The following is a 16967-nucleotide window of genomic DNA, read 5'->3' on the forward strand; positions in this document are numbered from 1 at the left end:
ATTAATATTATTATATTGAAATTAAACGAATTATTATTATAAAATGTGGTTAATATTTTAATTGTTTATACTAGAATATAGAATTTTTTGATTGCAAGTCAAATATACTTTTATATATTATATAAATTATCCACTTGATCAATAGATAGAAATATATAAAAATAATCATACTACATCAACGATATGTCCGTATCCTTGATACGGAAGCAGCTGCTTCAAATCTAAAATGATGGATTGAAAAAAAATTATTTAAAAAGCCAGATCTATATTTTTGCGTGAATATAATTATATTGTTTTGTTACAAAAAATCGGTTTTCATAATTTTATCATATAAAATACCACTAAATATTTTCAATTTAGTCCTGTAGTGTGTGAATTTTCCTAAACCAGACTGGAAACTGGGACATGAATGTGTTTGACGTATGTCTGTTTCTTCATGTATCATGGTTTGTGAAACAATTTATAAATTTGACTCAAAACTGTCCACATTATTGTGTGTTCAGAATTCTCAGTGTATAATATTTTTTGAAAAATTAAATTGAAAACCAACTAAAAATTAATATAGAAAATGAAAGTGACTTTTCATTAACACCACAAGAAATTAGAGAAGCTACTGAAGTTGCCCAATCGAATTTATTGCCGAAAAACTCAAGAAAAGTATATAATATGGCATATGAATTTTGAACTGCCCTGCACGATCTCCCGATATAAATCCCATAGAGCCTTTGTGGGATAATTTAAGGAGGCACGTTAGACAACGTCATCCTCCTCCTAATGACTTAAATCAGCTCCAAATTGCTCTTCGAGAAGAATGGAAAGCTATGCCGAGGAAGTACGTCCAGAAATTAATATCTTCCATGCCTGACAGGGTTGGAGCCAAATTGTTAAAAAACCTAATAGAAATGAAGGATGAAGTTTTTTTGAAAATGTGTTGAGTCATAATTTTTTCTTTATTTCGTATTTTTGGTAAATAATCAATAAAAACTATTTGGCAGATTTTGTTCAAATAAATTCTTAGCATAAATTAAAAGATTAATATGTTTAACAAAATTATAAGACCAAATCTAAGTGTCCGGTTTTTTTTGCTATTGAGTATTAGGTAATCGTGATTTGAGTAGTCCAAGGCAGTCCTGATTAAGATCATGAAAAGTAATCCTGATCAGAACCATATAAGGTAATCCTGATAAGAATCTTATGAGGCAATCCTGATAAGGATCTTATGAGGCAATCCTAATAAGGATCTTATGAAGCAATCCTTATCAGAATTACATAAGGTATACTTTATCAGGTTGCGGAATTATCTGATAAGATGCTTATCGGGTCCTCACAAAAAATTCTAGTCGGATAAAAGCATCGAAGATCTAGTAATAAATCCTACATTTATCTTTGAATATTGTTACATATTTTCTAATTATGGTGTATAGTTAAGTTAATCAGTTTACCTGGTACAGGTACAGCAATTTTTGGACGACCCTATATAAATAAAATCAAAGTTATCAGTAGGAATAAGTATTGATAAGTATATCGAATATAATCTACTACTTCGACTGCTTGTATAGGGTCGACTTTTTATCTAATATCAAAATTATTTAAATTTATATAACAAATTAATAAAATGAGTTCCGAGAGATGCGTGCAAGTACTAGATGGGGAATTGAATACATATTCCGTTATTAAAAAGATTACTGAATTACCTAATCAAGAAGATCCATTTTATGTATGTGACGTTAGTAAATTAATTTGGTTATACAATAATTGGAAAGCGCTGTTACCAAGAGTTGAATTTTTTTACGGTAAGTACTTGATGATACTGACTTATCTTTATCGGTTAGTGATTCAGTAGGATTATCAGTCATCTACAAAGGAGCCACGGACTTGGCAACGATAGTAGAAAACAACGTGGGAATTTCAAATGACAATTCGTTGTGAATTATCCTTGGTGAAGGACAAGGGCAGCAATGCGATAAGACTATATAAATGAAATAAAAATAAATGTGAAAACTGGGAATACATAATTCTTCATCTAGTAATGGTTGAGTTGAGGTTTTAAAAGTCAGCATGACAGTTTTTTTAAAATTAACATCTGGAAATAGTAAATCAGTGAATCAAGGTGCTTGTCATCAGTGGATTGAAAATTTTTCTTTTAATAGAATATCATCTAAATGACGCTCTACGCATTATGTGTCCCAAATAAGCTATTTTCCTGCATGTAATGTTATCCACCAACTCACGAACCGCATTTGCTCTGTTAAGGCCTGCATCATTTGTTTGCATAGCTGTTCACGGTATCTTGAGAATGCTTCTATAAAACCACATTTCAAAAGCCTCTAAGCTGCTTCAATCTTCAAACTATTCTAACAAGAAAAGATAAACGATTGTACTTATTAGAGAATTAACAACCATATTTTTACTTTTCTTAATGAAAACAATAGTCCTGAGATACACAAGAATCTACATTTTTTTAAGAAAGTTGAGTTTATATCTGTCTGTGAATGCCAAGATATTGTTGGTTTAGAAGAAAATGATATTAGACGGTCTACCGAAGAATGGGACAAACTTACTCTAGCAAACACTAAAAAATGCAATGGTTGTTTCTTCTTCTTCTTTTTAGCGTGCCGTATCAAATCCGCTTGACGTTGGCGATCAGCATCTATCTTGAGCTAGTCTAAATAACTGTCCTGCTTCTCTTATCCCTGTCCATTCTCTTATATTCTTCAACAAAGAGGCTTGTTTCCTTCCAATTCTTCTACGACCTTCAACTTTACCCATTATAATCAACTGGAGGATTCTAAACCGGCTACTACGCATTATGTGTCCCAAATAAGCTATTTTCCTGCATGTAATGTTATCCACCAACTCACGAACCGCATTTGCTCTGTTAAGGCCTGCATCATTTGTTTGCATAGCTGTTCACGGTATCTTGAGAATGCTTCTATAAAACCACATTTCAAAAGCCTCTAAGCGATTAACGGTAGATATTTTTAAAGTCCATCCTTCGACTCCATAGAAGAGAACCTAACCATAACATTTGATCATCTGTTTCCGTAGTTGAAATTTTGAATTATAATTAGAGAAAAGTGATCTCATTTTAAAAAATGTTTTACGAGCTACCTCAATTCTACATTTTATTTCCTTATCGGGATCCAGTTGTTGAGTAAGGTAGCAACCAATATATTTGGACACTCTTGTCCGTTTCCTGTAGTTATGTGTCATAGTACAGCAAGCAACTAAAGGGTTGTTTCTAAATGACCTAATTTTGGATGGATATTATCTAAGAACGAATATTTAATATAACATTTAAGTTACTTATTTATTTGGGTGTACCTGACTTGCCAGCGCACAATTTAAGACTAAAGGTTGGCTCCTTATTAATTATACTCCAAAACATAAACCAACCAAAACTGTGCAACGAAACCCTTTTGGTGGTAAGTAAGTTGATAAAAAATGTGCTTTAAGCGACGATACAAAAGTGGAAGGTCAGGAAATTTTCATTCCGAGGATCCCTATAATTTGCCATTTGAGTTTAAACGATTTTAATTTCAGATCCGTCTTGCATTCGCCATAAGCATTAACAAATTCCAATACCAATCTTTGAAAGTTTGTGATCTGAATCTAGAAAATCTATGTCTCACCCATGGTGGTGGCATGTTTACGGGTCGAAAGATCATTATTTTTTGCACCTAATAATAAAACAAAAATGTAATGTGTGTGTTCCTAAATGTATTTGATTTTAGGTCTTTTCTGTTTCAAAATCAGTTTTTTTAATAATTTTTAAAAGATAAATAAAAATTGAAATTTCGACTATTCTTTAAGTCTTTATCAAAATATGATATTGTCACTAACAATTCACGAGTTTGGGTACAAAATGAGTCACATTATATAGAATGAATTTATCACTCGAATAAACTAAAGAAAATTATTGAATTAAGAACAGGGAAATAACTTCTTTTTTTGTTATTTTCATATTCCGGAATTTTTAAAGTCCATAAATGACTTACTCAGTGTATACAAAATACTATTATGATGTGGTAAATTTTTCTCTGCCAGAATAAATGTGTACTTTAGATAGCGTATTATAAATGTCAATATTTTTATGACCTAAAAAAATTATAATACAAGATAGGAATTTTTCCAAGTTTTATTTTTTAATTTATTTTGTTATCAAAGGGCGTTCTTCTTTTTATTATAGGTAATTCAACAAAATTTTCTCATCACTTTATATAAAAAATGTCCGGAAAATTCATGATAATATTAACCAATCAACAAAAAGTCTAAATAGACTCATTTGATTAATTTAATATTGTAGTTTTGAAACTAATCACGACTTTTTAACCTATCTATTATTGTGTGATAAAACAAAGTTCTATTTTGATTTTATCCTTATTTTAATACTCATGATGAAGATGATCCATTGATCAATATAAATACGCAAATTGTCAGTGTCAATATCATATTTTGATAAAGACTCAAAGAAAAGTCGAAACGTCAATTTCCTTATCATACGTATAAGGACTTTCCCAACAACTATCAAATTATTTTAATAAATATATTAGTATAAGCCATTAGACATAATACGTTATCCAAATATTTCACTAAATATTAAAATCTAAAACACCAAAAAACAAAGAAAGAAATATTATATATCAAGTACCTTGTACTAATTATGATCTACATAGGGCAGACCTCTCAATATTTAGCAAATAGACTAAAAGGTCATCAATACGATAAAAAAAATAAAACTGCGTTAACGAACCATGAAATATCAAAAAAGCATAAATTCAATTATAAAGATCCAAAAAGTCTTGGAACGGAATCTAATACACGAAAAAGAGAATTTTAGGAAATGGTTCACATTCTACGAAAAAGCTACAAATGATAAAAAAGACCTAAATAATTTTACTATATATGCTATATATGGAGATGTAAGGACTGAAGTAAAATTAATTTTTTTCATTAGAACAAATTTCTATTTTGATTTTATTCTTATTTTGATGCATTTTTTTTGATAATTTTTAAATGAAAGATAAATTCTGGCGTCTTTTCGACTTTTCTTTAAGTCTTTATTAAAATAAATATTTATTTATATATATATAGTGGCTACCGTACTAAAAATGTAGGGCGTGTCTCCCTTGATATATTTTGGAACTTCCATCAATTTTGAAAAGCTGGAATCAACGATTGTGGTGACCACTACGTTATTAGGAGGTTGATTTTTAAAGTAAAAACAATATATTAATTGTTCTAGCTATTAATTGAATTGGAACCAAAAGTTCGTTGTACATTTTACATCTAACTGCATAATTTATCTGAATTTTACAACTAGCATTTAAACAATAAATATTTTTTTAGTTTTACTAAATAATATTCTTTGGTATTCACGAAACACTGTAAGATAAAAAAAATGATTTCAAATTTCAGCTATGAAATGCAATGATTACAAATTGGTATTGGAAACATTCGCAGCGATTGGTAGCGGCTTTGATTGTGCTAGTGATGAAGAAATAAGAAAAATCCTAGCTCTTAATGTACATCCTGATAAAATCATTTTTGCTAATCCTACGAAGCTAATCCATCACATTGAATACGCGGCTAAAGTTGGAGTAAAGACTATGACTTTTGATAGCCTAGAAGAATTAAACAAAATTAAAAAGCATCATCCCGAAGCTGAGTAAGTCAAAGTATTTAATATAAACTAGCTCACCCGGAAAACGTTGTTTGCCATAAAAATTATTTCTAGCGAATATTCTTTTCTTTCAATAAAAATAACTTACTTTGTGAGAGATGTACTTAGAATCGAAAAGGTTGTAGTCAATGAAAATATGTATTTAGGTCAATAAATTATTTTTCAGTAAAGTAACGAATATATTCTAAATTTTTGTAGGTTTTTGGCAATTTTTCTACATTCAAAGATCTATATCTCAGGTTTTAATATAGCTACAGAGTTCGTTCTTTTCTATTATAATGATTTCTGATACTTATTTAATGGATTCGATGCGAGCGAAGCCGCGGGTAAAAGCTAGTTTAGTTAATAATTCATACGGAGAAATTGTTCATGATTTAATATATTTGATTCTTGATTCTTGGAACAATTTTTAAATTAAGGAACAATTAAGATCACTAGATTAGCTGAGATGGAAAGAATTAGAGCCCTGGTGTAGAGTTGAAAGATCTTGACCAATTGTCAAAATATCAATTGTGAAGAGTTTTCAGACAAATTACAGACAAGACATGACCAAATTGATCTAGGTAAGGTTCACTGATATGCCAAAGGGTCTATCTACGTCTATCTCAACGTGGGGCATACGCCCCACAGAGAAGCAATTTGATTGTAAAGGGGGGCAATTGGAAAATTGACTAGACACAAGTTTAAACCTATTGCTCTGGGCCATTTAAATGCAATCCTAAATTTCGGTGCCACAATTGAAAGAAAAAAGCAAATTCTCAAATAATTGCGGACAATGGCATTATAAATTTGTTTGTCGAGACCAAAATATCAACTGAGATTTTGACTTTGTTTAGTTAATTCCCTGCGGTAGACAGCAGGCTCCGATTAGACCGCTGGTCGCTTTAATCCCTACGGCAGACGGCATGAACAAAGCATGCTGAAATTCGCGCTTTTTAATGCATTTCTTGTTTTTGTCTCAAAATAACGGTAAACTTAAAATAACACTGCGTTTTCCTCTGTTTCTCATGAAATCTCTCCGGGTTTCATCATTTTCCTCTTCTAGACAAAGTGCCACCATAGCTAAATCGTAGTTGCTTAAAGCTTTGAACATTTTGCGCACGATTTTAATTGGATAGAGACTGGTGAGAGTGATGAATGTATAGAGCCGGAGCTAGAAATCGAAAAGAGCTCGAATGATTGTAGGAGATGTGTGCTCAAAAGTAGTCATTTCAAAAAGTGCGCCACATTGCATATTAACTAAAAATTAGGACATAAGAAAGCTGTGCGCAAGATGGATGCCGCGATGGTTTCAAAATGGAATAAGAATAGCGTCGGTGAAAATGTTTGATCGAGTGTTGGGTAATGTTTCACAGAAGTAAAGCAGAATTTTTACGCCGTTTCATAACCACAGATGAAACATGGCTCCATCACTTCGCACCTGAAACAAAAGAACATCTGCAGGCAAGGTCATGGCGTCGGTTTTTTGGGATGCACGTGGTATAATTTTCATTGACTATCTTAAAAAAGGAAAAACTATCAACGGCAAATATTATGCAAACTTATTGCAACATTTGAGCAAAGAAATCGAGCAAAACGTTGTTTTATCAAGACAATGCACCTGCTCACACAAGTTTTAATGTACCCTATTCGTCAAAATAAACCCACTCTGATTGTCTATTCCCTGACTTAAAAAAATGGCTCGGTGGTCAAAGATTCTCCAACAATGAAGAGATGATGTTGGCAGTTAATTGCTATTTTGAGAAACTTGACGATTCTTATTATAAAAAGGGTATCGAACTTAACTAAAGTGTATGGAGCTGAAAGGACAAGTGTTGAGAAATCTTCTTCTTCTTCTTCCTTCTTGTATGGTAGGTTTAAAACCTGTTTCTTTTTCAGTTTCAGCCTCCTAGATCCAGATTGTCATACCATCTCTTTCTCGGTCGACCAATACTCTTTCTGCTTGTTGGCGATTTATCCCTTGCGATACGCACTAGTTTTTCGCATGTCATTCTGCTAATGTATCAAAAAATAAATATATTTTTATTCAAAGCGCTTGTGTTGTTTTTGTTGGACCAGGTACTTCTGGGACTATCTTTATATATATATATATATCCCCTTTTATAGCGTTATACGCCTTTGGGTTCCTAATCTCCAGGCCTGTCTATCTTGCCAGTCGTCGACTGCTAGGTTCCTTTCGGACATTGCTCTAGTGATTCCTTGTAGCCATGTTCTAGGTGGTCTTCCCCTCTTTCTTTTTTCTGTGGGGGTCCATTCTAATATTATTCTTGGTAGTCGTTCTCTTCCCATTCTCTTAACGTGTCCGTACCAAATCAACTGTTTCTTTTCTATATCTTCTACTAAAGTTCTTTCTACTTTCAATTGTCTTCTTATTTCCTCGTTTCTTATATGTTCCGTTCTAGATATTCTTGCTGCTCTCCTCCAGAAATCCATTTTCACTGCATTTAAGTTATTTTTTTGCTTTTCTGTAAGTTGCCAAACCTCGGAGCTATATGTAATTATTGGTTGTAAAATGGCGTTGTATATTCTCTTTTTTGTTTCTGGTCTAATATTCTTTTGCCACAGCACTGAGTTCAGGGCTCTTATTACTTTTCTTCCTTTGGTTATTCTATCCCTAATTGTTTCCTCGTTTCGTCCTGTTGTTGTTAGTTTTACACCTAGGTATATGCATTCCTTACAGTTTTTAATTATTTTTCCCTCTAGATCTAAATCCCCAGGTGAATCTTCTGATCCTATACATATGTATTGTGTCTTCTCCGTGCTAACCTGTAGACCCCATTTTTGGTATTCTTCTATAAGTTTTCTAGACATGTACTCCAGATCTTCTTTTTCCTGTGCTACCACTACCTGGTCATCGGCATAGTGCAGTGTATACAAGGTGCTCTCCCCAATAGTTAGTCCCATTCCTTTACATTTTTTCTTCCAAACTCTTAGGGCTTCATCTATGTATATGTTGAACAGAGTTGGGGATAAACAACACCCTTGTCGCAAGCCTTTGGTTGTTTTGAAGCCGTCTGTCACCTTGTTACCTATTTTTATTTTTGCTGTTGTGTCTCTGTATAGTTCTTTTATAGCCTTTATGGCTATAAACTACTATCTTCATACAATCGACAAAAAAGTATCAGTATGGCATAGAACCAAAACAATCGTAAATATAATAACTAATCTCCACATCACCTTTTTTACTGATATATAACTTTAATTCTTTAAGCAGTTGTCGTTTTTTAGACAAATAGGTTTTATCGAATAATCTTTTTTATTCACGATATATGAAGTTTTCCACTTCAAAAGAACAAAAATTTTTTGATACAAATCGAAATGTAGTTTCCTACAAAGTGTCTTCCGTATTAATAAATATTTTTTTAGATTACTCATAAGGATTCGATGCGATGACGTATCCGCCAAATACGTATTGGGTAAAAAATTCGGGGCACTACCAAATGAAGACTCCTTGGATCTTTTGAAAGCTGCAAAATCGTTAAATCTGAATGTTATTGGTGTAGCTTTCCACGTGGGATCGGGTTGTATGAATTATGGCATATATTATGAAGCTATAGCTGCAGCACGAAAAGTATTTGATATGGGTAGGGAATTAGGATTCAAATTCAAAATATTAGATATTGGTGGTGGATATCCCGGAGACAGTAAAAAACCGTTGAATCAGGTGACTACTGTTATAATTTTTTCGATACTGATCTAATCAAATGAGTATAAAAACTAGAAATTCCACAATGAATTTAGAAATAACTGACTGACAAAGGGAATTATTATAACGCTTTCAAAATGTATTTCAGCTCTAAGAATATCAATATGAAAAAGCTACTATAAAAATCACGGAAAAACCATGAAACAGGTTTACGTGGGTTGTGGGAAAAGTTTCCTACCTCAACCTGAAGAATTAATATGATAAGTAATATGAGTTGAGAAATATATTTGCGCAAGCGCTGAGAGATTTTCACTAGAACTCCAGCCATTTTGGGACGCTTAGATTTTGTTTGACAATAACATGAGTGAGTCGTTATGGAGATTTTTCTGAAAATGTAAAATATAAGTATAGAACTGTAATGAAATATTTGTGTTAGGATAAATGAAATTTAAGTTACACACAGCATACGGAGACCTTGCACCATGAGTTAGGTCTGTAAAATTTGGGTCGTTGAATTCAAAGGTGGCCGAATCAGCTTGACTAACGATGAGCGTTCGGGAGGGCTAAAAACTGTGAACCAACGATATATTTGAAAAAGTTTACCAAATGATACTGGACGTCTGTCGGATTGGAGTTAGAAAGATAAAAGTAGCTATCGGCATATCAAAAGAATTCATTCGTCATATACTGTCTGAAGAATTATGCATGCGTATCTATCCGCGCGTTGGGTGCCGCTTTGAACCAAAAGGGCATTCAAATGAACATTTCCAAGGTCTTATTGACGCGGTTTAAGCGTAAAGAGTCAGATTTTCTACCTCAAGTGACCTATGTCTGGCACAGGGGATTCCAAGTTGATTCCCTTTAGACATACCAAGTAATTTTGCTTTTATAACCTTCATATCCTAACAGTATGCAATTAACTCAATATTTTCCGATATATCTGGTAGCATGTCACAGGAAATCCAAAATACCTACATTCCTCTATCTTCCACATTGTTCATAACACTCCCTCCTATTTCTCACTTAAACGAACCTAGGCGAATCGTTTTGGATCGAGTACTTAAAGTCACTCTTCGTCGGGTCAGCGATTTATAAAATAAGTTGTTTTTTAATTTTCGAAAAATAGATGAAAACTTTCGACTACTCTCAGTCTTTATATTTTGAAAAGAATTCTTAAGTCCGTATTTTGATGAAAGACACCGACTCTTATATTAACAAATTACAAGAATTATCTTCACTGATTATGGAAAGATTCAAATGTTATTTTTTCCTCCGAATGTAACCTCAGTTGTCCAACCGATAGGCCAAGAGGTTATTGAAAGCTTTGAAAAGTAACTACTATAGAAAATCATTGGTACGTATAATTATCAAGGAAATGACAAAAATATTTTTCAAATTTATAAAGTAATGAACATGTTGTTCATATGACTGTAAAAGATTGAGATTGCGCCAAAGAAGAAAACTTGGAATAAGTTTTATCCAACTGAGATTGCTGTGAAACCTGAAGAGCCTCCGAAACAATTTGTATCAGAACTGGTTGAACTTGTAAATCAATGAAAATTGTGATCACTGAAGTTTTTATGGAAGACTTAAATAAAGTGATGATTACTATAATGACGATGATGACGACGATGACGACGATGAGGATTATAATATCGAATTCGTTAAAGTACTATTGAGTCTCTCAGCCTAGACATCATAGTGCTGAAGAGAGAGTAGCAAGAATAGTGTGAGGTGCAGTTCAATTGCTGTCTTTGACACAAATCCTAGATTTAACAGCAAAGAAATGAAAAGATTAAGAAAACTATTTTGGACTTCATTTAAAGATCTATGACCAATTATCCAAACATACCCAATCCTTAATTTTTACGAATCATTCACTGTAATACATTTTTTTATTGTAATTACTTTCAGATAGCAGATCTCATAAATAGAGGCCTGAATGAATACTTTCCTGATAATTCAATTAGAGTTATAGCTGAACCAGGTAAATACGCCGTTAATACTGCGTTTAAATTGGTAACACAAATTAATTCGAAAAATATTATACGCTCAATTAAAGGCGATATTAGAATGTATTACGTCGATGTAAGTGTCTATAACTCGATGATCAACGTTCTTTTCAATGATTATTATGATTGTCGACCGGTTAATGAGATGGATAACGAAAAGGTAATTAAAGATTTTTATCATAACTATAATATATTTCATTGATATACAGCACTTTTACAATCTAATCCATAAGCAAAGTAATAAGTAAAGTCACTAAAGTGAGTCAGGAACCATACAGTGACGGTACGCTGAGATTATTTTTTGTGGAAGATCTTCTGGCCATATTCTCTTCAATCTTCTGTTTGCTGGTTGATTAGATTATTTATTAATTCATTGTTGTGGTCATTGGATCGAATTTTGTATCTTGTGGAAAAGTTCTTTATCACATATTTTGTTAATGGGATCTTAACATACGGAGTGTTTTGGATTTGAGTGTTTGAAGTATCTTCGTATTTTAAGGTTTTCTGCAGCCCCATAATTCTACTCCATATGACTAGATTGGTATGAATATAGTTTTGTAGATGAGCAATGTATTTTCGAATCCTAGTTGAGACCTTTTGTCCAGTAGCCAGTGTATATTTTTTAATTTCAAATCTAACAGTTTTCTCTTGTATTTGATATGTTTGTAAGTAAGCCATGTAAGTTTTTCATCTAAATGCAATCCTAAGTACTTGACTTCTGGTTTTATCGGAATGAGAATATTATTGATGAACATTTGCGGACAAACAGACATTTCTTGTTGTAAATGTTGTAAATTATTTGCTCTTATTCACTGGCATTGACGTTAATTTTCCACTGAGCCAGTTTTGTAATAAACTTAGATGATTTTGTACTTTTTCTGCAACTATAGTTTGGTCTACATCTATCCGTGCTTGGAACGTCTACTGTGAATATCAGATATAGAAATGGGTCTGAAGTACTCCAGATTTTATCGTATGGTAATTTGATTTGGTATCTTCAACTTTGATTTGAAAGTAGTGTTCGGTGATATCAGATTTTTAAATAAAGTATAATTGTTCCGTTAAATGTAGTTTCATGACCATCATGCCAAACTCTATCGAACGCCTGTTGTATGTCGAGAAATACTCCAGCGCACACATTTTTTTCCTCGAGGGTTGTATTAATTATGTTAACTATCCAGTGGCATTATTGAATTATGGAGTGTTCGCATCTGAAACTTGGTGTTGTGGTATGAGTTCATTTATGAGAATAACTGTTAAAATTCTACGTAGAAGTAGTCTAGTACTTTTGTCATTATTAGGAGTAGGCCTTTAGGATGATATGAACTAGCTTCTGTTGCGTGTTTGCCAGGTTTTTGATCATAATAACGTGGGCATACTTCCGTTGTATTGGATAGTATCACAGGCGTAATATACAATCACAGATTACCGTTAACAGCACCACTGCTTTTCTTGGTAGCTTCTGTAGTAGTTCCCCTGTTATTAGATCATACCCAGGTGCTTTCTTGGGATTTAGAAGTTTTATTTGTTGTCGAACTTTTAACTGGGTAAATGTCATCAAAGGTAGAGATAATTGGCTCCAAGATAACTTTTTATATTTTCTGGAGCTTAGAATAAATTTGAAAGGTGCTCTGCAAAAACCTTGTGGCTTTTTCTAAGTTTGTACGAGTCTTGTCATATCTGATTTAAGTAAAGGTGAGTTGCTTACTGTCGGTCGTTTAAGTTTTTTTGTAGCTCTCCAAATGGAGTGATCTTCACAGGAAATATGAGTCAGGAAGGATTCATTCTTTGTGATTTATTCTGTGAAGGCATAATGCTTTAGAAGGAAGTTTAAATATTTTTTTGATTTGAGTATAATAGCCATATGGTAACAGACGAATCAACAAAATTTGGTTGTTGCTACTGTTAGAAAATCGGGGAAGAGGTATGAAGCAGCATATCAATATCAGAAATGATGTTAAAGCCTGCTACTGCAAATTGAGAAAAAACAAGAAATTATTTAACCAAATATTTGGTTTTAATATTCATATCATTTAATCTTACTCTTTCCATAAATCATTGTTAGTTGGACGTTGTTGGAGAAATAATATTAAACACACTGTTCACACCACCACTACAACAACACTCACAATTACACTGTCTTATGTGCGTTTCGATAACCAAGCTACCATCTTCAGAGGCTGAAGATAAACGGCTTTATAATGGATGTGATTTATGTATTCCACTCGCTAGTACTCGTGGCAATAAAATTCAACAATAGAAACAATAAACAATGAATAATAACTCATTAAATGCGAGTAGATTACTTTGCTTATCTACGACTAGTTAATATTTTTGCTAGAACTCATTACTCCTAACCATAAATTCAGTGGCGGATTTACCAGCAGGCTGAGTAGGCTGGAGCCTAGGGCTAGTTTCTATGTACAGTGCTAAAGAATAAATATTTCAACATCTCCACATAAACAATTACAATACCCGATGAAGATATTGGAATAGCTGCGTGATTACTCCAAGAGAGACTCATATCCATGTTAGCAGAAGGGCAAGAAACTTACCACGAATTTAACGAGAAATTTCCATTTCTTATCAAAATGAGTGAGTTGTTACCATCATCTCTGACGGAAAAAGCCAGTTTTTGAGAAAATACGTATCCTAATGATTTAGAAACAGACTTAGCTCAGATGCGTACATTTTCAAAACTACCTTTCGTCTGAAAGAGTTTCAATAAAAGCAATTTCTGGATCATTAACAAGTCTATCTTCATTACTGCGAAAACAGAATCTAGGAAACATTTATCCAAACTTAGGTATAGTACTTCGTATGGCTCTTTGTCCACCAGCGACAAATTGTTCAGGTAAAAGAAGCTTCTCTTGCTTGAAGAGGATAAAGAAGTACCTGCGATCGACTTTAAGTCAAGAACAGCTAAACGCCTTAGCTCTCTTGTGAATAGAATCAGAGCAGTGTCGCAAAAAAGTATTGTAATACTTTTATAATTTAACTGAAATTATAATACTAACATATAATTGAGAAAAGATATAATTATTGCACTGTTTTTAAAGTGTAAGTGTAATAATAAATATTTATCAACATTCGCGAAATGTAGGTATATTTTTTATGTAAGATTTATTCATATTATGTAAATATAGTATATAGTTTTGTGACATACCTCACCTTACTTCAAAAGTGGTACATTATTGAGATATTTTTTACCTGAGATAATGTTTTACCTGAGATTTTGATTATTTTTTACTGTAAAAATAATCAAGGATCTAACACGGTACCATAGTTCTCAATGATAATGATGATGATGGAACAGAAATCATAAAGTTGTAATTTTTTTTGATAGAAAATTGATATGATTGTGGAGTAAGATATCAAAATTTAGAGGCGACAAAAACTGAATAGCCTATGGGCGGCAAATCTGTAAATCCGCCACTCCATAAATTACAAAATATGATGAAATAACTATCTGAAACATTTATTTAATATTTCACATTGTTGCTAGGTATTTATCATTAGATAGGCTCTTCCAATGTCAATTGGAGAAGAAAATTATGCGACGAACAATCAATATTTCATAAATACGCACGGCACTCATACCAAATTAACTAATGTAAAATAATGTTTACTCCCCGTATAAAATTCAGTAAATATCCAACAAATCGTCAGTCCACTTGGACTCATCATCTCCACTGTTTACCAATCAAAACATCGAATCATAAACATAAATGGATTTCTATTGGCCGAAGCCGTATGTACACATAGAGTGAGAAACTTCATAAAAATGTTAAACGAAAATGAAAAAGAAATAAGTATAATCTATAGATTATTGTTGTATCATGTTCATACTTTAAGCAATAGTGTGTAAAAAACGTATTATTAGGGTATCCGTAGTGTAGTGGCTAGATTACGAGGCTCACATGCAAAAGGTCCCAGATTCAAGTCGCGATTATGCTATTTTTTATTTTTCTGCTTATGTAGTAATAATTATTTTTAGGTAGCATACATACATGCCGAAAAAGGCTACTTTACACACTTGTTAACTATTTTATATGGTGTTATTTTTAATAAAGCTTTCCTCTTCCTATAATTAAATTGATATTTGAATAATTATTAACTTTGACAGTTGAATATTGATATTATGTTAAATTGCTTAAATTGAATATATTGTAGTTACATCCCAGCATAATTTGGGGTCCAACACATGAATCCAACGACAGACTATCTGAAACATATCACTACCTGCCAGATTTGAAAATTGGTGATTGGGTGATTTTAGAAGAAATAGGCGGTTACAGTTTATGTATTAGTTGTGGTTACAACGGATTTCCCATACCTAATGTATGTGGAGTAGTTAATAAAAAAGATTGGTAAGTTGGAGATGAAAAATTAAAAAGAACTAATTCCGTAACTCCCTATAATTCAAAAACATTTCAAATCATGTGCCTACAGTATTATTAGACTAAAAGCAAGAAAGAAGCATCATACGAGGGTGATTTGACTAAGAAGTAACGTTTCTTTTATTATTTATTTCATCGGGCAAAGTTTAACATAAATCTGATATATTTGTTTAAATACTCATATAGAGCAAACTGTTTTAACTGTTGGGTAAATGTAGAGAGAAAAAAGTTTTTAACGTTTAAATATTATTTATCACTTAAAAAAACAATTCAAGAAAACAAGGAAAAGTCACGTGAATATTACATTGAAAATACTCCTTTACTGTATTTGAAAGTTGTCATATAAATACGGATGATGTTGAGCATCCGGAACCGTCGTATACAAGGATTATAAGGAAAAACGTATCTGCTAGGTGAGTGTCGCGATTAATAAATGCAGATGAAAAGCTCGCTGGTATTAAAAATTCAAACAAATGTAATCCAATCCAAGCATTTCTGTCATAATCCATAGACTTAATCCGAGAAATGTGCTCCCAGGAAAGCAAAAACGTTCTTTCGGCCAGTAAGGTGACTAGCATAGTATTTTGGAGCTCTGAAGGTGCAATCTTTATTGCTTATTTAAAAAGAGATAAAAATACATCTTCTGACACATTTTATTGCCGAACGCCTACCCATTAATCCACTATTGTTGCAGAAAATTTAGTCTAGCTGGGTTACGTTTTTTTTCTTATACATCGTATTGACCTCATCTGACACCCTTCGATTACTTTCTAAATTTAAATTACTAACTTGGCGGAAAGCTATTTCTGATAAATGAAGAAGTAACAGCAGAATTTTGTGGAAAAGTTTTTTTTTTAGATGATTGAAAAAATTGGAAGTTCAAAGTTTCAAATGATGAAACTTTATTTTTTGCGAGGAAATTCATTGTAGTAAACTATTATCATTTAAGTATACAGCGTATGGAATAATTTTAATTTATTTTAAAACAAATAGTAAATCGATTTTTTTATTTTTAGGTTGTTACTAGCCGAAACTGTGACGAATCCTGTACCAAAAATAAGATTCACAACGTCTATAGAGTATTTTTTAAAAAACTTGGAGCTTAGTTCATATACTTTCACCAGATATTTTTAGCTAACAACTGAATTGTTTAAAAAAAGTGTGTTATATTAATAAATATCATTGTAAGAGTGTCTTTATCCCCAATGCTTGGTTATACGAGGTGT

General features: G+C 32.4%; 1 protein-coding gene across 1 annotated transcript; it reads left to right on the top strand.

Moving 5' to 3' along the window:
- The first annotated feature begins 1363 nt into the window (after positions 1-1363).
- LOC130893061 (ornithine decarboxylase-like) lies at positions 1364-16932 on the top strand. Its single transcript, XM_057798833.1, has 6 exons — positions 1364-1793; positions 5419-5668; positions 9050-9347; positions 11244-11501; positions 15515-15711; positions 16758-16932. The coding sequence occupies exons 1-6, from the start codon at positions 1616-1618 to the stop codon at positions 16873-16875; spliced, it is 1299 nt and encodes a 432-aa protein (XP_057654816.1). The 5' UTR covers positions 1364-1615; the 3' UTR covers positions 16876-16932.
- Positions 16933-16967: the final 35 nt, after the last annotated feature.

This window comes from Diorhabda carinulata, chromosome 4 (genome assembly GCF_026250575.1).
Source record: "Diorhabda carinulata isolate Delta chromosome 4, icDioCari1.1, whole genome shotgun sequence".
Lineage (NCBI taxonomy): Eukaryota > Metazoa > Arthropoda > Insecta > Coleoptera > Chrysomelidae > Diorhabda > Diorhabda carinulata.